Source organism: Drosophila sulfurigaster, chromosome 3 (assembly GCF_023558435.1).
Source record: "Drosophila sulfurigaster albostrigata strain 15112-1811.04 chromosome 3, ASM2355843v2, whole genome shotgun sequence".
In the NCBI taxonomy this organism is placed as follows: Eukaryota; Metazoa; Arthropoda; class Insecta; order Diptera; family Drosophilidae; genus Drosophila; species Drosophila sulfurigaster.
In genome coordinates, this window is record NC_084883.1 from 1,693,277 (window position 1) to 1,714,772 (window position 21,496).

At 38.3% G+C, this 21,496-nt stretch overlaps 9 protein-coding genes across 10 annotated transcripts; 3 read left to right on the forward strand and 6 right to left on the reverse strand.

Moving 5' to 3' along the window:
• The first annotated feature begins 23 nt into the window (after positions 1 to 23).
• Positions 24 to 611, forward strand: LOC133845794 (uncharacterized). The gene is made up of 2 exons (XM_062280366.1): positions 24 to 168; positions 233 to 611. The coding sequence occupies exons 1-2, from the start codon at positions 131 to 133 to the stop codon at positions 384 to 386; spliced, it is 192 nt and encodes a 63-aa protein (XP_062136350.1). The 5' UTR covers positions 24 to 130; the 3' UTR covers positions 387 to 611.
• Positions 460 to 934, forward strand: LOC133845793 (mitochondrial import inner membrane translocase subunit Tim10). The gene is made up of 2 exons (XM_062280364.1): positions 460 to 610; positions 680 to 934. Exons 1-2 carry the CDS (start codon positions 460 to 462, stop codon positions 805 to 807), a joined length of 279 nt encoding a protein of 92 aa, XP_062136348.1. The 3' UTR covers positions 808 to 934.
• Positions 918 to 2,243, reverse strand: LOC133845791 (uncharacterized). The gene is made up of 3 exons (XM_062280362.1): positions 1,914 to 2,243; positions 1,266 to 1,850; positions 918 to 1,211 (listed from the first exon to the last, which is right to left on the reverse strand). Exons 1-3 carry the CDS (start codon positions 2,091 to 2,093, stop codon positions 957 to 959), a joined length of 1,020 nt encoding a protein of 339 aa, XP_062136346.1. The 5' UTR covers positions 2,094 to 2,243; the 3' UTR covers positions 918 to 956.
• A 927-nt stretch (positions 2,244 to 3,170) lies between these two features.
• Positions 3,171 to 4,750, reverse strand: LOC133845796 (uncharacterized). Its single transcript, XM_062280368.1, has 3 exons — positions 4,073 to 4,750; positions 3,320 to 4,020; positions 3,171 to 3,259 (listed from the first exon to the last, which is right to left on the reverse strand). The coding sequence occupies exons 1-3, from the start codon at positions 4,608 to 4,610 to the stop codon at positions 3,212 to 3,214; spliced, it is 1,287 nt and encodes a 428-aa protein (XP_062136352.1). The 5' UTR covers positions 4,611 to 4,750; the 3' UTR covers positions 3,171 to 3,211.
• Positions 4,751 to 8,326: 3,576 nt separating this feature from the next.
• LOC133844742 (baramicin A1) lies at positions 8,327 to 9,507 on the reverse strand. 2 transcript variants are annotated; one of them, XM_062278894.1, is made up of 4 exons: positions 9,399 to 9,507; positions 8,992 to 9,339; positions 8,491 to 8,921; positions 8,327 to 8,430 (listed from the first exon to the last, which is right to left on the reverse strand). In XM_062278894.1, exons 1-4 carry the CDS (start codon positions 9,457 to 9,459, stop codon positions 8,374 to 8,376), a joined length of 897 nt encoding a protein of 298 aa, XP_062134878.1. In that variant the 5' UTR covers positions 9,460 to 9,507; the 3' UTR covers positions 8,327 to 8,373. The 2 variants fall into 2 exon arrangements, with proteins under 2 accessions (XP_062134878.1, XP_062134879.1); XM_062278895.1 differs by having other exon boundaries at positions 8,327 to 8,435.
• Positions 9,508 to 10,379: 872 nt separating this feature from the next.
• On the reverse strand, positions 10,380 to 15,386 carry LOC133844728 (PAN2-PAN3 deadenylation complex catalytic subunit PAN2). The gene is made up of 17 exons (XM_062278879.1): positions 15,224 to 15,386; positions 14,922 to 15,115; positions 14,696 to 14,865; positions 13,483 to 14,638; positions 13,300 to 13,414; positions 13,115 to 13,236; positions 12,954 to 13,050; positions 12,837 to 12,896; positions 12,659 to 12,777; positions 12,429 to 12,605; positions 12,178 to 12,371; positions 11,747 to 12,118; positions 11,510 to 11,687; positions 11,232 to 11,443; positions 10,950 to 11,171; positions 10,780 to 10,889; positions 10,380 to 10,721 (listed from the first exon to the last, which is right to left on the reverse strand). Exons 1-17 carry the CDS (start codon positions 15,279 to 15,281, stop codon positions 10,555 to 10,557), a joined length of 3,723 nt encoding a protein of 1,240 aa, XP_062134863.1. The 5' UTR covers positions 15,282 to 15,386; the 3' UTR covers positions 10,380 to 10,554.
• A 562-nt stretch (positions 15,387 to 15,948) lies between these two features.
• On the forward strand, positions 15,949 to 17,125 carry LOC133844741 (aminoacyl tRNA synthase complex-interacting multifunctional protein 1). Its single transcript, XM_062278893.1, has 2 exons — positions 15,949 to 16,197; positions 16,259 to 17,125. Exons 1-2 carry the CDS (start codon positions 16,057 to 16,059, stop codon positions 17,063 to 17,065), a joined length of 948 nt encoding a protein of 315 aa, XP_062134877.1. The 5' UTR covers positions 15,949 to 16,056; the 3' UTR covers positions 17,066 to 17,125.
• LOC133844739 (protein FAM8A1) lies at positions 17,126 to 18,424 on the reverse strand. Its single transcript, XM_062278890.1, has one exon. The coding sequence runs from the start codon at positions 18,304 to 18,306 to the stop codon at positions 17,293 to 17,295; it is 1,014 nt and encodes a 337-aa protein (XP_062134874.1). The 5' UTR covers positions 18,307 to 18,424; the 3' UTR covers positions 17,126 to 17,292.
• Positions 18,425 to 18,574: 150 nt separating this feature from the next.
• Positions 18,575 to 21,463, reverse strand: LOC133844736 (stromal membrane-associated protein 1). Its single transcript, XM_062278887.1, has 2 exons — positions 21,108 to 21,463; positions 18,575 to 20,786 (listed from the first exon to the last, which is right to left on the reverse strand). Exons 1-2 carry the CDS (start codon positions 21,235 to 21,237, stop codon positions 19,312 to 19,314), a joined length of 1,605 nt encoding a protein of 534 aa, XP_062134871.1. The 5' UTR covers positions 21,238 to 21,463; the 3' UTR covers positions 18,575 to 19,311.
• Between the last annotated feature and the right edge of the window lie 33 nt (positions 21,464 to 21,496).

The following is a 21,496-nucleotide window of genomic DNA, read 5'->3' on the forward strand; positions in this document are numbered from 1 at the left end:
CGATACATTTAAAAGTACCTATTTTAGTAGGCACTCGATAAAATAAATAGAAATATTATTATAGTATTTTTCTATAGATTTTACAGTATTTTTTACTTTCCTGATCACAGTCACACTGTGTCTCTTGACAATGCCGCTTGGAAACGCTGGGCGAATTGCTGTTTGTTGGTTTGTACAAATACATGAATTAAATAGAGCCGTTGTAAATAAACTGTGTTTGTGCATTTATTAGGGGAATTTTAACTGTTGGTGGAGTATATGCATTTGTGCTTTCAAAAAGATCTGTGGACAACCGCCGATTCGAAACATTACGTGTGCGGGACCGCATGAAAAAAGCTAATCAAGGCGAATACGATCACACTATTTCTAGCAGGCGTTTCGACTAAATAAACCTCAACGTTATATTGTTGACATAACCAGCAAAACTTATAAAAAGAATTAAAATCGTACACATTTAAAATGGCAATGCCCCAAATAAGCGTGGCTGACCAGGCCAAATTACAGCTGATGCAAGAGATGGAAATTGAAATGATGTCGGATTTATATAACCGCATGACAAACGCTTGTCACAAGAAATGCATTCCACCACGCTATGGTGAATCGGAGTTGGGTGAGTGTTGATTTGAAATTGTGATTTGTACGTTGGATTAACAATATTTTACTAATCATCGATTTGCAGGCAAAGGAGAAATGGTTTGCATTGATAGATGTGTGGCCAAATACTTGGACATACACGAAAAGATTGGCAAGAAGTTGACAGCCATGTCCATGCAAGATGAGGAGCTCATCAAGAAAATGTCTAGTTAAATATTGAAATTTAAAGGGATTGCTCACATTGAGGCTAACCCCGCTCTGAAATCGGCATTTCAATCGTTATGTTAACTTGTTACCCACACACACAAACACAAGCCCACAAATAAACATTCACAACGGATTTATTACTATTTGCATCTGTCTTAAAATGTTGTGACATAACGAGACATTTCCGGCAGCATCACGCTAATATCTTCAATGGTATTCTCCAAAGCGCTCTCCTCGGAACTGTCCAATTGGCTGGTGCGTACGCTATTTGCCCAATCGGAAGAGGATTCCTGGCCAGCTTCGGGATTTACTTCTTCGTCGTCGTGTACGTTTGGCCTGTATCTTCGCAGTGTGATGCTCGATTCGTGGAATAGTTCATCCACCATTTCCACATAAATGTTGGTTTGATGCTGCAATTTCATTTAATTTGAAACATACTTAATACCAAAGTCCAGATTTTTTACCTGTGCTAGCTTTTGTAACTCGGGCTGTCGACTGATGGGATTCCTGGACAAATTCAACATGCGTAGGTTTTGCAGTTGCTCCAGATCAGATTGTGTTGGTGCGTCTTGAATTTGATTCTGATTAAGGAAGACAAACTTCAATTTGGACATTGCCATGATCAGGCGTGGAAAGCGTCCAAATTGATTCCCCTTCAGATTTAGATGTATTAAGCTTTGCAGTAATCCAAATGTGGATGGCAGCTCAGCGAGCTCATTGTTTTCCGCTGTAAACCAACGTAATTCCGAAAGGTGTCCTATGGAATTGGGCAATGTACGCAGTCGATTTCCACGAACTCCCAAAGTTTGAAGTCGTTCACAGTTGGCTATTTCAGATGGTAAGATGCGTAGACCCGTATTATTGCACCAAAAGGCCTCCAATTCCGTCAAATGTCCCAGTTCCGCCGGCAAGCAAATAATATTGTTGCAACTGACATTCAAGAACTTTAACCTGACCAATTCACAGATGCACAAGGGAAAGTCGTTGAGTTTATTATAGTCCAGCGCCAGTACTTGCAACCGCATCAGATTTCCAAGGCATGAGGGAATCTATAATTACATAGTTATAGATATAGTATATGTATATAGATTCAGTAGATGTCAGCGCTTTACCTTTGTTAATCGATTTTGATTAAGGTACAACTTCATCAACGACTCGCAGTTCTTGATAATTTCTGGTAACTCGGACATTTGATAATGGGATAAATTCAAAGAGAACGCCTTCTTGGCTATCACATCTTCACAGTTTGCCAATATATAATTGGTGCGAAAGAAATGACAAATCGTCTCCATGGCAGCGTTTTTTTTGGCTGTCGTTTCGTTTCAATTCATGAATTCTTAAATGAATCTGGGATTTTCAAATTTATGTGATTGATTTCCAAAAGTGTGAATCATTTTTCAAGCACAGTTTAGGATACAGGTTGAGAGGCAAACTAGAAATGGCAGTATAAATATTTATTTGCGCTATACTATGTTTGAGTAAAGGTACAAACGACATGTTTAGCTATACTATAAAGCCCTATGGCATTTTGCTTGGTCTAAATTTAAAACAAACAAGATCTAGAAAGTATAGAGGATGCAATGGCTAAATACCCTAGTAATCGGCTGCTACTTGAGACAAGCAAGGTGTATAATGACAAAAGTCTCACTTCTTTATTCAATGTGTATCTTAAAGTTCAATTGTATCTTTGCGTTTATTAGATACAAGTCGGATAAACAATAGAGATTGTTATTTCAACTAGGTTAATGAAATATACATTTCAGTTGGGGTATTATACCCATTTTGCTTTTTGCAATTCTCCTAGGGCATAATTAGCGTTGCTCGCCAAATGTTCAGGCATTGTCGCATAATACTTAAAAGTCACCGAGAATTTTTTACTCTTTTACCGAACAATTTTTCAAATTCTGCCTTAAGTGTGCGAATAAATGTATGTTTGTGGATGTTAATTTCTAATCTCATTTATTATTTCTTAGATGAAGAAAGGCGAAAGTGACTATTATGCTCTGTTAGTCTCCGAATTCGATTTATCAAGATATTAATTAATTAAAACTGTTCGATCGTATATCAACTCAACTCTTTGTATGTGATTTGTTCTTGTGGCTGCTGCCCATAAACATGTTAATGTTGACAGAAAGTATTTCCTTATTCATCCTAGGGTCATAAGTAATCAAAATAGTTGAATATCGAATTAAAATGCTTTTACAAAACAACAAATAGTTATTTTACCACAGGCTCAAAGTAAAGCGCAATTCCATGTTTTCCGTAACTGAAGTGAAATTATTATTTTGTTTGATAATATTACAAACTATTGATTCTTAGGACTTTTTAAATTTTTGATTTTTTATAGTATATGTATTATTTTATCAGGCAATGTACAGAGGTTAATAAGAATTTAACTTTATTTCTAAATTTAAATTAGTCTCAAGCTCATTAGATTTGAATTCGGTATAGATGTAAACTGAAAAAAGCAAAATTACAGTATTTATATGAATAATTGTGAAATATATATTTTATTTACCTCAACTATAAACTCTTTTTTTAGATCGTCATTTTGGATAAATAAAATATCGAGCTGAAATGGCCGGTCAGCTTGAAAGCCCTTTCTTTCTAATATATCCAGAAAATCACAAAAAAACTTTTTATTCCAGTTCCTAATTGAACATCTCATACTCGTCAAATATGTAGATTCTTTCACCAAGCGCAGTACATGAAATTCTGATTTCATTGAATTCCAATAATCGATTCGTTCCAGTTGCATTTTTACAAGTACATCAATTGATTTCTTCTGTATTTCCGTACAGAATAGTTCCTTTAGAACCTTAAACTCACTAACACGCTTGATTTCCCGTTTTCTCATTCTTAAGCAAGGAATGTTAAGAACTTTAAGCTGATTATTGTATCGACTGTCCAAGTGATAGAGAAAATCACTTCTCGCGGTTCCCTTAAATATGTGCAAGTAGGTTAATTTGGGAAAATATGGAATTCTCCATTTCCTAGAAAACTCTAACATATAGGATCTATTGTCATAATCCTCTAGGCTTAATTTTTGCAAATTTCCACAATATTTTGCTAATTTAGATAACGTTTTTGTATCGGGATAGTATTTGATTCTTAGGACTATCAAATGTCCAAGTAAAGAGGTCAGGTCATCAACTTCATCGGCCTGAATTGGTCCAATTTGTAATTCGTCTAACTGAACCAAATCATTTAATTTTGTCCCTGCAATAAATTAATGTATTATAAAGATGAAATATGTAAAATTTTTACTCACTTTCATCTTTTTTTAACGCATGGGATCCAAAGTTAATATATCGCAGATTTGTTAAACTTTGCAATGATTTAATTACTTTATCTAGATGATAATCATTTTCGGGGGTATAATTCCAATTAAAGGGATATTCGATACGCAATTCAATTTCATTGAGCATTTCACATTTTGACACACACTGTTCAACTTTCCGAAGATTGTCTCCATGTATCACAAATTGTATGTGTTTCAGATTTGGGCAAAATTTGGCAGCCATTTCCAATAAATCTCCAGATTCAACATCATTATATGGATTCTTAATTGATATAACACTTGAACCCCACCATTCCAGAATGAAATCGAAATGAGTAATCATATACTTAAACTCTTCGTTGTTAGTAAATGTAATTTCATTTTGAACATTTTTGCGGTGGTGATAAGCAAATACATTCCACAGTTTTGGATGAGATCTGGCAAAGTTGACTTTATCGTGAAATGCTTCAATTTGTTGACTGATAAGAATCAGAACTTCAAATGGTAGATCCAAAATGGTAATAGCCATCTTTAGTTTGCGCTTTGATACAAAATATTATTCCACAAATTATTAATTAGAAAACAGATAACATGAAGCCAACCAAATCGTATTCATAAAAAAATACCAAAAATTGGTAAAGATTTTGCGATTTTTGTTTGAAATACGAAACTATATGCAGTTGTTTAGTTACAAAAAATGTATATGGTAGGATTTGTGTAGTATCTAATAGACTTCTGCATGAATGCATCCAAAACGACAAATGAATCATTTATTCTAAATGTGGGCACACTCTTATTTCTGCACAGTATATTTGGGTGTGAGTGAGTAGGGTAGTATTGTCTGTTTTGATTGACAGTGTTCTCACTCATTCCATAGTTGTACAGCTGTTAATGAGTACAGCAAAATTGGTGTGCAGCAGTCAACATACTGTACAGTGTTTTGGTGTGCAGTTTACTTACTGTACAGTGAGTGAAACTTCATGACTGGTACATACACACATATATAGTTCTCGTGTGTATGTATGTATGTTCGTTTTAAATGTATTTATTATAAAAAAAGAATTTAGAAATTATTATTATTTAAATTAAAACTAATTATAATATTATTTTATGTTATTAAGAAATCTATATTTAAATTATTTATATTGTAATGAAGAAACATTATTTTATTTACCATGTCTTCAGTAGTGGCAATTTTTGACCGTTTTTCGCAAATTAAATTTTTGGCAACAGAAAATGCCCTTTCCGGTGCAGTACTGCTCGCGGGAGCTGCTAGTATCTTGCAGCTAATTTGATAAAGCAGCGGAAAACGGTCTTTATTTATTAACCACCACTGCAAAACATCAAAATCTTCATTATATGCTTTATTAACATTTTTATATGTTTGAAGCTCATCCTGAAGATACGATAAATGTTAGGGCTTTGAATAGGTTCTGAATAATCTGCAAATATTATATGTTATCTGAGAATTTAGCGGGGTAACGACATATCTCCGCGCGACATATCTCCGCTGAACAAAAAACGACATATCTCCGCGCGGAGATATGACGTTTTAACGCGACTTAACTCCGCGCGGAGATATGTCGCCTTGAAACGTCATATCTCCGCGCGGAGATATGTCGTTTTTTGTTCAGCGGAGATATGTCGTTTTAAGAGCGACATAACTCCGCGCGGAGATATGAGGTTTTGAAAACGACATTTCTTCGTCGATTTATTAGAGACTCATCTTACACTTGAATGAATAATGTATTATGTATAATATATAATATATACGTACATATACATGCATATATACTCAAAATCCAGTCAAATATCCGATTCATCTATATTTCAAATGAATCCCTGCAATGTATTTCTCATCGAACCAAAATCGGTTTTATTGCGCCCATGTAATCATGTGAATATTTGTGCAGCATGTTGGGATCAAATTCTGGCTCATAATCAAGAACAGAACGATGATCCTAACGATCCTGACAGTGGTGAACCAAAATGTCCAACGTGTCAACAAGTTGTCAAAGAAGCTATCCGTAATGTTTATATATATAATTAAAAATTAAAATAATAAACTAAGTTTCATGCACATTAAATAAATGTATGTAATATGGGCAATTCTCTGACAGAATTTGTGCGACCGTCTTTACAGTGAAAAAAACATAAACTAAACCAATTTGAAAATAAGTGAAAGTTATTCTTACTAATCTAGAGCTATGAGAATAACCTTTCCTTATTTTTAAAATGTGTATAGTTTAGTTTAATTTAAAAAAAAACATTAAATTTATTCTATTGAAAGATGAGTTGCTAATAAATCGGCGGAGATGTAACTTTTCATAGCGACATAACTCCGCGCGGAAATATGTCGCCTTGAAGCGTCATATCTCCGCGCGGAGATATGTCGCTTTTTGTTCAGCGGAGATATGTCGTTTTAAAAGCGGCATAACTCCGCGCGGAGATATGACGTTTTGAAAACGACATAGCTCCGCCAAAAAAAAACGACATAATTCCGCTCGAAAATTGTACCGAGCGGAGATATGTCGCGCGGAGATATGTCGCTATGCCTGTTATCTGAGAATTTAGCTAATTGGTGGATTATTGGTGGATGGAAACAAAAACAGAGCAAAGTTGTGATATTTTTTTAAATTTTCCATAACTATTGAGTCTATGTACTCTAAAAGAGTTAGTTTGCATTTTTTGACTATTTCAATATCATTTTCATTTGAGCGTCGTTCTCCTTATAATTCATGTTTATGCACTTACTAAAAAATACTGCACTCATCTGCACAGTTGTACACAGTCAACACACAAGCTGTACAGCGTCTTTAAAAAAGGAAAAATGTAGTACTCACTCACGAAGAGTACAACCATATACTGTACTCACTCAAAGTGAGTACACTAAAAATGATGTGCTTCTGGCCTATAGAGTATACTGTACAGTAAAGAATGAGTGCAGTGTTTTTTAAAACACTTCACTACTGTGCAGTACTGTTATGCCGCAAATGAGTACATTCATGCAGAAGTCTAGTATCTAAAACCAATTTCGAATTATCAGGCATGCTCCGGTTTTCACTTTTCGTTTTCGTTTTCGTTTTGGGACCAAAACCGAGATTTTCGTTTTTAGGTGCTCCGGTTTTCACACGTTTTTGGTCATCGTTTTGCTATCGGAACGTTTCATTTTTTACTGCTAAAACAGCTGACTTGTGTTTTGGTTAAAAGTAAACAACGCGAAAAAATGTCTTTTGTATGTCCAATTTCGTGCGTGGATTGAACTCACATAAGGATTTTTTTATCCTGCATATAAATAATTATGCTTCCCCTGAATGAAATATATTTGCCTTTTGTCTTTTTTGCAAAGAAAGATTTGAAACTTATTTTAAAAAAATTAGTTGAACGGCAATCAGCTGTTTCCCACAAAAAATGGGGATGCCACCTTTTTAATGCATTTCATTCCGGTTATTCCAACAATTTTTTTTATACACTTTTAGCACATAACTAATTAAATTAAATTAATTAATTTTTAAAAAACATATTTTACCCCACTTCAACAAATTTATCGCCTTTCGTTTGATTATACAAGTATTTTTAACTTGCTTTTTCATTCTATCGAAAGTATGGCAGCTTAGGCGATAACTCATGGTGTCGGACCTATCGGTCGCTCACCAAAACGAAAATTGTTGTTGCCGACGGCAAAATTTGATATCCAAATTTGAGGTGGGGTTAGAAATTAGTCGTTTTAAAAATAATTACAAGCCTAATTGATCTGCTGGCGGTCTTAAAAGAACGACAATAAACCAATGAGTCAACTACTTTTTTTCCTTTTGCAAATAAGATCCGATTTAATATAGAAAAAGGCATTTACTTTTCATTTCGGCAAGTCAAATTTTTTCGTTTTGCAATTCGAAAAAATCTTGTGTAAGTGAAAACGGGAGCACCAATTTTTTCGTTATCGTTTTCAAAACGAAAACGAAAACCGAAAGTGAAAACCGGAGCATGCCTGTATGTAATTATCTATACATACCACATAAATATACCGAAAACTAAACTACACAAATATAATATTAATTATACATATGTATGTAGTACATTCCGTAATTTTAAAAATGATATGGAGGATTCTTTTAAATCTAAATTTATTATCAAAAAATATTTTTTTTCATATAACTTTTTCGTCAAACACTGTTTTGCAATTATTAGATTGTTATAGCAAGTTATAGAATTTTAATTCGATTTCTGAATAATTAAATAAGAATGTTTTCATTATACGTTATACAAATTTATTGAAATTTTCGGTTCCATAATTAAGGTAAATCTTCTTTCTTCAGCTTTACTCCTTGAGGTTCGTCTGAGCTTAGCCGCTATACTGTGGACGATGTTTAGATTAGTGAATGAAACATTCACCAGGAAGCATTACTTACATATTGTGGACCACGTCCATTGGGGCTGCCTGATGTAATGACGTTTCCTTGACTGTCCACAGTAACTGTGCGACCATCGGGTCGCTTCCAAACGGAGACATTGTCATTCCACACACCGGCTTGATCGTCACGGGCAACAAAATTTTCACCTTGGACTCTTGCACGACGGATGCGCTTATGAAGATCATGTTCGGGACTGCGCCTATTGCGTTGAGCCGCAAAACTGCCATCACTCTTGTAAATAATTGCATGTCCTGGTCGGGTAACGTAGAAATCTTGTGGACTGCGACTCTGTCTGTGAACCACAAAGCTACCATCGTTGCCCACAAGAACGGTGCGATCAGGTCGAGCGACATGCAGATCTGGACTACGCTCACGACGCTTGTGTGCATGATGAGCCACCAGACCAGGACCGCTTATGGTGTGGCTACCTAAAGAACAGTGAAGGAATTTGGAAATTGAAATAAGTGCTGGAAATGTGTTTATATGCATTCAATTTACTTTCTCCTGGGCCAGAATCCCGTTGATGGGTAAATGTGTTGCCCTGATTATCCACATATTCATGCTGTCCACTGGAAGCACTATATTTAAAGGTGCCTTTTACACCAGGCACGGTGTAGGATCCTTCATTGCCACCACGAATGTACACTTGGCTGCCAGCAGGACCAATTAGGAGGGGTTCTTGATGACCTATGTACTCTGCTCGTCTGGTAGACTTCTTTGAGTGCACATACCTATTTCCTGCTTCGTCTATGTAGACATGCTCTCCTCGATTTGGATTGTGCTCGAAAGTACCGCCCACATCAGGCACCTTGGATGGATCATCACTTGGGGTGAACGACTCAACGACTGTGAGGTGGTTTTGAATCAATTAAAAAATCAAACTCGCCATATCTGAATATATTTACCAGCACAGAGCAGCAGACTGCAGCATAATCCCAGTATCAAATAAGATGCCATATTGTGCATGTAATTCGATCGAATGCAGGTACTACAACGCTCGTCAAGCTTATATAGCTTGTTGATCGGCAGATGTAATGCAAAAGTTTCCCATACGACGCCATTGGAATTGATAAGCTCAGTTCGAGCTTGGGAAATTCAGAAAGTGTATAATGTTGTTGTTTTTTGACCCCTCGGCTATATTACCTTTAAGAGAACCTGACAATAAACAGGGGATTCTGTCACATTTGATAAGTCCACCAATCTGTTAATTCTCGCAAGTTAATTAAAACCTTCGCTAAATACAACAAAATGAAGAAACTATATAATATGTAAACGCTTTTGTCTATGTAGCTCATATTTATTGTTCTCTATAATTTACTCTTAAATGCTGATCACTTTGTTGTGCCAGCAATCAAATGGGCAATACCCATTTAGCGAACAAGTTTATATTAATAGACACAACACATACAGAAAAATCAACTCATGTGAATGAGAGTGCATTTGCATATATTCACATATACATCTACGTACATATATTTTAATTGAATTATACTTTAAGAAGATGCTAATCTACGATTAATCAAATGTTCTTGCTAGAGTAAAAATAAAGCAATAAGCCCAGAGAACTAAACTTCAAAATAAAACACTGAAATATTAGAAAATATAAAGTATAGTTTATCGACTTTAGTTTTTTGCATCTCAAGCTGGTTTAGCTGGTTCTTTTAAAAAAAATTATGATTTGCACATAATTGCAGGGTCTGACAAACTTCAGGCGAATACCATTTTGTATTATACAAAATACCCTAGATCATTGTAAAAGTAAACTTAACATTGATAAGAAATTAGCTGATGTATAGGACCAGAAATCTATTGAAATGATCTTCAGTGTTAAATGCTTTACAATAAAAAAAATAGCCATTTTATTATTGAAAACGAAACGCAGAGAGTTAATGAAAATATATTTGATTGATTTTATTTTTAGATTTTTGGCTCAACAAGAATTGAGGTACAAAATAAATGGAATTTTTTCGTCAGATACAAACTACATTAAAAACTTTCATTTCGCTGGCCGCGGTATCATTCAACGTTTATTTCGCAATCTATTCTTCAACTGATGAGTACTTAGTCCTCCGGCACTTTCCATTGCAAGTGTTTGCCACGATCGTAAAGATTCTTTAATGCGACCGTAAATTTCTTTTCCGCTTGCAGCTGAAGGTAATGTTTATAGAGTTGTAGAGTTGTGCGAGCATCCTCAATCGAATCGTGTGTTTCCGATTGAATTTTTGTACCTATCAAATCAAATTACTCATTAATGCACGTTAAGAAATTAAATAAATGTCCATTTACCCAAAAAGTGCCAAGCGAGAAAACGTAATGAGACCATACGGTGGTGGGGTAAATGAAACAGATGCACAGTATCGATTATTTGTTCGGACGGTACATAAATATTGATGACCCTGAAGTCGAGTAAACAATTAAAATACTTTCAAACTGAAAAATGTATTATATAAAATCACCTGAAATCATTTTTTAAGCCATGACCGACAAATATGACGCCGACATCAACTAAAAATTTTAATTTCTGATAAGAATATTTCAAGGCGGTCAATCGTTTATTACTGAAATTGGCATCCAGATCACCTGGCTTAATGCCTGAAAATTGTGTTAGATAATCGACAACTTTTTCTTGTGTCGAGATGTAATCATCAATGAACGGAACACCTTCATCGGGTCCTTGTCTGCAATTGTGAACCACATTAATGAATTTTACATTTCGTTACCACATTATTGAAACATACCCACGAATGCATGATATGCGAGCCACACTCATGTGACACGGTTTAATTGTGGCTGTTTTTCCATCAGGGCGTATTTCATTCTCCTCAGGATTCAAAGTGACGAATTCAGCATCCATTGCAATTAAATCACCAGCTTGAGGCAACTCATTTCTTTGCAATGGCTTAAAAGTGGCATCTGCGCTAAGGTTTTTTATCATGGGGTTGAGAATGTCCTGAAAACAGTTTACAATGCTGTGTAGATATTTTAGGGGAGTGCACCTTCTGAGTGCCAAGCTTACTTGTAAGAACGGATTAGTTGGGCGAATAGGCAAATCTAAACTCTTTAGCGTTGACGAAAGTTCCTCAACACATTGGTTAGATCCCACATCGTCCTCTAGACACTGATAAAACAGAACACATGGCACTTTCCAGTCCAAAGTGAACCACACTGATTCTTGCGGTGGCACGGGGGATATACTACGAAATTAAGTCAAATTGTATTATGAAATTTTACTTTAGGTCTTAAAAACAGTTACCTGAAATCATTAAAGATGTACCATTGGCTCTGTGAATCTTCAGATGTGTCTGAAGAGTTTGATTTCATTGCATGATACTTCGATTGCACATTAATCAACGAAATCAAATTCTTCTGCGTGCCATCGTCAATTTGACAGAGAACTGCATGCAATCCATACGTTCGCTCAATGCTGCTCTTAGCGAATGCCTGTTGTTGCTGTTCTTCATCCTCTTCCTCTTGCTCCGATTTCGATGCGTTAGAAGGAGACTGCACGATTAATTCACCTGGCTCGCTGAGTCCCATTTTGAAGGTTAAGGGAAACCAAGATTTCTGACGAGCACTTGGTGAATTATTCACATTTGCTGATTGATTGGTGTGTGATGGTGATTTTCTATTAAATACAAAGTTATTCGAGTGAATAAAAAATCTAAAAAATATATGTAAACTAACCGATCCGGATGCATAAAATGGCAATCGCTTCGTGAGCAATTAACTCCATAACGACATGGTTTGCTGGTGCTCAATGAGACTGTCTCTGCTGTTGGTCTGTCATTACAACGATTGAGCTGTCGCTTTAGAAAACTGATATCCTTCTCATTGTTTAAGCCGCAGTTGATTGCCAGTGTTTGTGGTAGTGAGGTTACCTAACAATTAAATTAATAAAATATATTGAGGAACTCTTCAAATGTTTGTAATGTTACCTTGACGCTTTGATTGGTTGGTGAAAACTTTTTGCAGTTCTCGCAAAATGCTTGAATATTCTTCTCCGAGCTGAGGGATCTTTTCAAAATGCTTCCAAAGTCAAAATGCTGTTCACTATCTTTAATATGCGTAGGATACGTCAAGTTGCAAGCGAGTAGTATATTTTCTTTTGATTTCTATAAAAGTATATAGCGTTAAACAAACCACAAGCGCAGAATATAATGTTTACCTCTGCTTGACACTTAAGACATCGGTTAATGCATATCTGCTTGGTTCCAAATATCTTACTTATTTCGGTCTCTGCATTTATCTTACAACGTTCACGCTCCTCATCCTTGGCGTTATCGTCTATAGGGTGTTTAATTAATTATATTCATCACTAGAAAATTATCCTCGAATGTACTTACCCGAAATAGAATCGTACAAATCCGTGGTAGTAGTGTTTTCTGTTGTGCATGAAGTATCCCCTTAAAAACCACTGAATGTGTAGAATCGAAAAGAAGACAAAAGGTCTGAATTCTCACCTGCGAATGATGTGTTTTGAGAACTGTTCAATGGTGAATTCTTACCCGAGTCCATAACTTCATAATGCATTTGGTGCAATATAAAACGATTCCAGTTCTAAAAATAAAGAATTATCAACTACTTCTCTGAATGGGTTGCATGACTGCACGCAACTACTTGCCTGAATTAAGGTAATCAGATTAACATTTGCCGAACGATCAGTTAAAATCAATCCCAAAGCGGACGCTTCGGGAACTGTGCGAAATGAGCGCAGAAAATTACTGGCTTGACAAGGCGTAGAAGCTAGAATAAGTTTTGCGTACGTCATGTAATTGTCGTGTTACTTTAATGAGTACAACAACCAACCAGTGCTTTTGTCCAACATATGAAACAGGAAGCCCAATTCGCAGGATAAGCAAAACTCCTTTGAGCATGAATGGTTGAAAAGCTTCAATCGTAATGAGTCCGTAAAATAGAGGATCTAAAATAATGACATTAAGAAATTATTATTATCAAATTATTGGATCCAATTAGAAATTTGTTTTCTACCTGCAACATGGCATTACAATACGAATTTGGCAAGGTCGCCTCTAGCCCAGCAAAGATAGTCTGATTGTGTTGCTCGAAATCAAAATCTTGGGTGCCCAATTTGGTATACTTTAACTCCACCTTACGATATCTTCTTGGTATGATTTTAACACCATTTTCCGTCTTTGCAGTAGTCGTACTGCCATTTGCGTTTGGATTGGATGAGCCGCCTTGTCCTTGCTCGACCAGACAGTATGGGATTTGATTACGCAGTGCAGTTCTCGGATTCGGGGAGTAACCAATGGGTCCCTGCATTTTCATATTATTAAGTACATCGGCATCAATGGTTTTTGGTCGATGGTAACCATAGCGTAACAGTTCTTCAGGCCAATCAGAAAACCAACGTGTTCCCGTCGTGAGATGAGGTAACATTACCGAAGATAGTGGGAAATTGGTATCTGTGAAGGGAACCATGGGCAATTGTGGCACAACATCGGCAAACTCGGTATTGCGCGAGAAGTTATTAAACTGTGGTTGGGGCGTTTGAATCGATGCAATCGTATTTATGTGACCAGATTGATCACCAAATGCCAAAGCCTGCGACGAGGAGCTAATGTCGAAGCTCAGACACTGACTGCCATTCGTATTAATCTGATACATGGAGACGCGTGGTTCACTCAACTCCACAGTGTCAACCAACTGAAATTGGCCGTAGCTGGAGACGACGGCTAGACGTGATGTTAACGATGGTAGAAACTTTAACATTTGTGGATCAATTAAGACTTGTATGGGTGAAATGAGTCTCAGCATACGCAGGTCGTAGACCATCAGGAAACGATCGATTGCCAAATTATTTTGACGACCACTATAGCCGCAAGATATCAAATAGTTGCCTTGCACATCAAAGTCGGACAAGCTGCTGGTATGTGTTTTGATTGTGTGCTCCACGTTCAGAGTATTTAAATCTCTTAAGGTGACTGTTCCAAATTGATCACCTGCAAATAAATAACGCGAATTCTTGCGCAGCACTGTACACCCAGCGGCGCCGACATGTTCCAGCCTCGTTTCCTTCAGGCTGCCCATATCAAAGTCAATTAATTCCTCCTGCAAACCAGCCATGACCAGACGATGTGGCGATAACTGCAGCATGGAAACCATTTCCACCATATTGTTGGACCTGCTCAGGAATACGCATCAAAACTAAAGACCCATTTCAAATAAAAACTGCACTCACTTGTGGGTAAACTTTGGAAGTCCTCGACGGATCTGGTGACGCAGCGAGGTCTGCGTTAATACTAAAACTCCCGAATCGATTGTGATGATTTGTCTCACAATGTCGCTGGCGTGCACTTGGAATGATGTATATTTTTGCAAGGAGCTGGTATAATACGAGGTGACATGGCCCTGCAAGAATGCGATTCACGACAAATCTGTAGTCCATATTCAAGAATTTTACTTACACCTTGATTGCCCATCCAAAGCAGTTCTTCGTAATCATCAAACGCCACGGTTGAAACGCCAAAATTTTCACCACCGTCAGCAAGAATTGGAATTGGGCTAGCGACATAGTCTGCATCGGTGGAGCCAATATTGAAACCGTTAAAACTTGGAGAATAGTGCTCGGAGCTACGCGGTGGTCCAGTATCGTAAACACCTTTTGTAAATATGGCAAAAATAAATGGTGTTATATTTACACAATCAGAAAGGAGAAAGTTACAAACAAAATAATTATGTGTGTATGTATTGTGGTTATTATGCATACTTAAAATATCATCAGAACCTCCGATTTGATCGGCACCGCCACAATAAACATAATCCATTTGAACAAACACTTTTTATATATGTACTCTTATTTATTATTATTATGTTGTAGAATGAAGTATTATTATTGGCATTCGTTGTTGTTGTGCACAGTGTGGCCGCAGCTATATTTGAAAATGTACTGTTTTTATTTCAATACTGGTCTCACTTGAAAGTTTATAGAGCATTAACTAAATCAGCATTTTGCAAGCTGTTTTAAATTTACAAATAAACTATATCCTTTTAAATGATGCATTATAGGAAGTGTAATGATATTACCCATGATGCCCTTGTTCTTTTAGTCATGGTGGCCACTAATATTCATTTTTTTTAATGGGATTGCAATAACTTATACTTAAAACAAAGATAAGACAGAAAATTCTTGCATTCTTTGTTTTCTTTTACAATTCTGCATATTTACAGTGACCTCTTATTAATAGCTTAGCGTATCGGTAACAACGTAGTCCACTCTTTCATAAATACATATGTACATATGTAGTACATACTTATAACTACAATCGATCTAAAGCCAGCGTTGTAGATCATTCTCATTATAAATTAACTCTGAGCAAATCAATAAATAAAAAGATAATTACGTAGTCCTGAACATTGTATTCATTGTTTACCTTTTCGAAACGGTATTTATTAGTAGTAGTGCAACAGTTGTTTTTCAGTTTACAGCTGATTACCAAAATCCATATCTGGAAAATGACAAAGTAATTTTTCGTACGGTGATTTTTAGTACACTGACAGTATATTTATGTGGTCAAGATATGGGCATACTGGGTGACAGAAATGCTGCGTGCCACATGCCGAATTACACTAAGCTTAACAACTAGGAAGCAGTTTACAAAAAGCATTAAAATGGCTGCACTGCAACAAATTATTGCAAATAACGAACGTGCCCAGAGTCTGGTTGACTCCCTCGAAGGAGAGGTAAGTTCACTGTTGCAATAGTATGATTGTGTAATAGATTAATAATACTGGTTCATTTTAGTTAGTGGCAATACAAAACGAACTCATAGAACGTAAGAAAAAAGAATTGATCGACGAAAACGCCAAACTGACCAAGGAATTGGAAGAAGCTTTAACTCAACTGCGAAGCCTTGAAATACGCAATGGCAAAAAACAAATTGCAGTTCCCGGCAGCCGTGGCATGTGCACTAAAGCAAACAATACAACTCCAAACGCCGAAGCCGTTACCCTGCAAACCGCTGTAAAACCATCAGCGGCAGCAGCAGCACCTAAGGAGAAAAAGGTCAAGGAAAAGAAACCAGCGGGTGAGAAGCCAGCTCCCGTAGCCGAAGCTCCCATTGATGTTGGTCGCTTGGATATGCGAGTGGGCAGAATTGTGGAAGTGGGGCGTCATCCGGATGCGGATAGTTTGTATCTGGAGAAGATCGATTGTGGGGAGGCAACGGCACGCACAGTTGTCTCAGGACTTGTAAAATTCGTGCCCATCGAGGAAATGCAGAATCGTCTGGTGGTTGTGCTTTGCAACCTGAAGCCAGCCAAGATGCGTGGCGTTGTGTCCGAAGCCATGGTAATGTGTGCGTCATCTGCCGACAAAGTTGAAGTGCTCAGTCCTCCAGCCGGCGCTGTTCCCGGTGATTTGGTGCATTGCGAGGGATACACACGTCAACCAGATGCACAGTTGAATCCTAAGAAAAAGATATTTGAGACCTGTGCACCTGATTTGATGACGAATGGTGACCTAGTGGCCTGCTACAAAGGATCAGCTTTGCATGTGCCAGGCAAGGGCAATCTGCTGTCGCAGACGTTAAAGAATGTGAATGTTAAATAGATCAAGTTGCACACTCAATTCCGATCCTTGATTTGTTTAATAAATAAGTTTTGGTTTGCATTTCTTTTGTCATCGTTTATCTATTTACACAATGGAATACAAAACTGCCAGACATTTGAGTAAATCATAACAAAACTCCTAAATCAATTTGAATATATATATGTATATGAATATGTCACTGCCATTTCCCCAACTAAATTTGGCTTTATCATTGATCAACTAACTGACTACTGCTGCTGTGGAGCATTCACATTAGCTGCCGCGGGATGCGTATTTGAAGTCTCCACCACTATTGTTTTGGTAATAATGTCGTATGCCATGCGATTATTCTTGAAGAAGATCATAACCACACAAATGGGAAACAGCAGTGTCATGACCAGATTCTTGGCAAACGCTCGCATCAATGCCCTCACAAAACCAGGAGTTTCGGCTGGATAGAGCAATGCTCGTAGGGGTTCGCGCTGTGGCTGAAACACGAAGTGGGGCATGACGGGTGCCTGCAATGGGACGACAGCCTCAACGTAAAGTATCCGTATTTTCATTAGCGATTTGCCCGGTGTGGCGCCATTGTAAAACACCGTCCAGAGGCATTCGTAGCAACAAACTATCAGTTTGGTCAGCAATTCGATGAGCAACAGATCGGAGGAGAGCGTTATGAAGTCCATGGAGATGTCAAAGAAACTCACAAAGATGTCTTCTTCATCTAAGGCTTTGCGCATCACATCTTTGTCAAAGTCCAGATCGAATACGTGAAATAACGAGAACGTTACAATAATTTTCAATATAAACAAGATAAATACATCGATTGCCTCGGCGACAGCTCGTTTCCAGAATGGTGCCACAACTGCTTCAATGCCACCAATGCGTTGTATAATATCCTGTTGCTGCGCCTCGTCTAGCACTCGAAAGCGACTGAAGTTTGGCCGCCCAACTGGCACATTTCCATTTCTAATTCCTCCAGCGACATTTCCAGCTGCTTGTGGCAATGGACGTTGCGTCTGTATTTGCTCAATGCCGGGCGCAGCCACAAAGGGCACTTGTGCTGCTGGCAGCAAAGGCGGATAGTTATAATTGGCCAGCAGATAGTTGGGGAACATTTGGATGAGCGCTGCTTGCTTGGCCCATTCTTCGAGGCTCGCGAAATATGCTTCTTTAGTTGACAATTCCCTGTTAATTTCAATTGGTTTGCGCTGTCTGAGTTCGCCGGGTACACCAGCCTGCTCGGCGTTTTCCTCGCTCATCACGCAAAGATGGTGCAGTTAAATAAATATAATTTAAACTAATTAATTTAATTTGTGCTGTATTTGTTTCACAGTTGTTTTGGGTTGACGTGTTAAACAGTAGATGGCGGGGTGTGCAGAGTGCAACAGGGGATATTTATGAGGAACAGGGTTGCATTGGCGGCGCACTCGGTGAGAGCGTGAATCGAGAGAGAGCAGAGAGAGAAGTATTAAGCTATCAGCTGTCATTTGGCGCGCAAATTGAAATGTAATGAAAACAAGAGAAGTTATAGTTATGTATTTATTATTACATAATTCAAGGGATATCAGTTATTATTTTTATTAAAATTGAATTCACTTAAAATTTAAAGTACATACGTATTTCATGCTGCGTGGATTAAATATTGAACATACATATGATGACAATGAGTTCTCAGATAAGGAACAAAAATGGAACATAAATTTGTAACTTACAAGTACTCTTGCCGTAAAAATCATACTTACTCTCCACAGAGATTATAATATGGGTGGGCGTACGTATGAATGTATGGATAGATGATCACACGCATACACACTAGAAGCACTTGTTGAATTGATGATTTTTATTATAATGCTACTTGTTAAATACTTAGTGTATATGCTTGCAAATCAATATAAATGATGAATGATTTTGGATCTAACGCGTACACCACACCGAATCGTAATCATAAGAGTTTACTTACTACGTATGTTATGTATGTATGTAAGTCTGTATGCTCAGATACGTATGCCAAAGTTTTTTTTACAATGTTTCTTACAAACAAATAAACAGGAGGAAAATACACAATTCACCTATTAATACGATGTCCTCTCAACACAAGCACTGGATTGGCGGCAAGTAGGTACAAAAAGTTATATATATATATAAATACATATATATATACGATAAACAAATATATAACTTATCTCAGCGCAGCTCCGCTCAGCATGTGGACCGGCCTTATATATATATGTACTATATAAGGGAATGCACAGAATAGTCTTCATTTATTGCCAAACATTGCCGATATTTAAATTTCCGAATTGCTGATTTAAATTGGATGTCAACGACGAAGCATTTGTGCCAGTTGAGGATGCATATCCTCCAGTTGAAGGCAAGCCACTTGACATCGGTTGCATCACATTCATGCCAAGTCCAAGTTGCTGCTGTTGTGGTGCCGACTGTTGAGCTGCTGTGCCACTGAAGAGCTGCATGCCACTCAGCAGACTTTGGTTGGTCTGCATCAAATTAGCTGGCGATCCTTGTGCACCGCCCATGCTATTGGTTGCCATATACGGACTACCACCGGTGCCTCCACCGCCAGCACTTGGAAACTGAGCGCTGCCAAAGCTGACGTTGCCCACGCCCACCAAATTCATAGCGCCGCCAGTTGGAGCATTGCTAAATGCATTCGGCGCAGCCATAACAGGTGCATTGTACATGCTCACCGAGTTGGGTGGTGTCATGAACTGATGATGATGATGCGTCTGCTGTGTTACCTGCTGTTGCTGATGGTGCATATAGCCGCCGGGTGCCATGCCCGTGAAATTGCCGAAGTTCAATTGTGGATTGTGTGTGGTGGGTGCATTGCCATATAATGCCAATATGCTATCTTTGGACAGTTTTCCGGATGCATCCTTCTCACTACTGCCACCGCCTGGCCCCAGTGTACCTTGGCTGAAGAAGTCCTGCTCCTGCTGGGCTAATGAGTTTGGCTGACTGGACATGGCGAGTGAGGCAGCATCCGCATTGTTTCCATTGCCATTGCCATTGGTCTTCTCGGGCGTGGTAATGGCACTCACATTGCAAGTGGCGCTTAGGAAGCTGCTAAAGCTATCATTCTGAAGATCCTGGCTGCTACTGTTATGGGCAGTTATGGGCTTTGTGGGCGACGACAGGCCCAAGAGATCACTTTCACCGCCACTGATGCTGCTGCTATTATTCGACTGCACACGATGCGATGTCTTTGGACTGCAACCACCCACCTGATTGGGTTTCGGCTTGGGCAGCGGCGCTGGAAGTGGCGTACTTTTTACCGCTGTCGTCGTCGGACGCTTGTCAGTAGTGCTGCCGACCCCGCTGGAACCGCTTATGTTGCTGATACCCAAACTGGGCTGAGCCGCCTTCTTTTTGCGCTTCTGTCGCTCCAATTCCTCATCAATCTCCTTGGCCCAGTCTACCTTGGGTGGCGACGGCGGCACCCATTCGCGTGCCAAATACTTTTTATGTTCGTACTTGGCGCGTATAAAGTTCTCCAAAGCCGTGTCTGTTTGGGGGCGTCTAAATCCATCCGGCAACTGGGCCTCGTAAACGGCGCGAGCTCTCGAATTTCCCATTTGTTGTAGCGAGATCACCTGTTCGGGTGTCCAGGCATCCAGATTAACACTCTTCACGCGTGAGATATGCACACCCAAATTGCGATGGATTCCCGCACAGCGGATGCATAGGAATACGCCCAGATTCCATGATGCCCAGCGTGGACCTGCAATGTACAGCAGTATGTGTGAATAATCGCATATATGTGTGTGGTTTGATGATAAACAAAGAGTGACTTAATAACTGTCAACTGTTTCTGTTGCTAAGCGCGCTCAGCGCACGCAATGAAATCTAAAAGAAAAGGAATATATTCCTCACTTTTGTGACATGATGAATATACATATACTGTGAAGGGTTGCCAGAGATTCTAATCCTCAGTGGGTCGTCAACACGCCCCCTTCTTCCCACACCCAAGCACACAACTACTAACATAATAAAATATACATACATAAGTATGCATGCATGATTAATGTGCATTGTTACTTACCCTTGGCATCGCAGTCGACACAATATTTATTATCGTCATCACGGAGCATTTGCGTCAACAGCGTTTGACATTTATCCTGCATCAGCTTGGTGCGTTCCGTCTCCTTACGGCTTGCATTTGACGTGCTCATTTTCTTCTCTTCACTTGCACTTGTCGTTCTGTGCACAAATTTCAATATTGGCCTTAAAATTTAATTAAGTATAGGACAAAAATGTGTATTCGTAAACAGATGGCGGACGTGCGTTTGCAATCTCGATTTGTGGCCAATGCCTAGTACGTTTTGCACATATGTGTAGCAATTAATTTTTTAATGCTTTAAGAATACTACAATTTTTGCTATCGAAAATAGTGTACGTCTGCGTCTGTACGTCAGACGTCATTACGAAAGT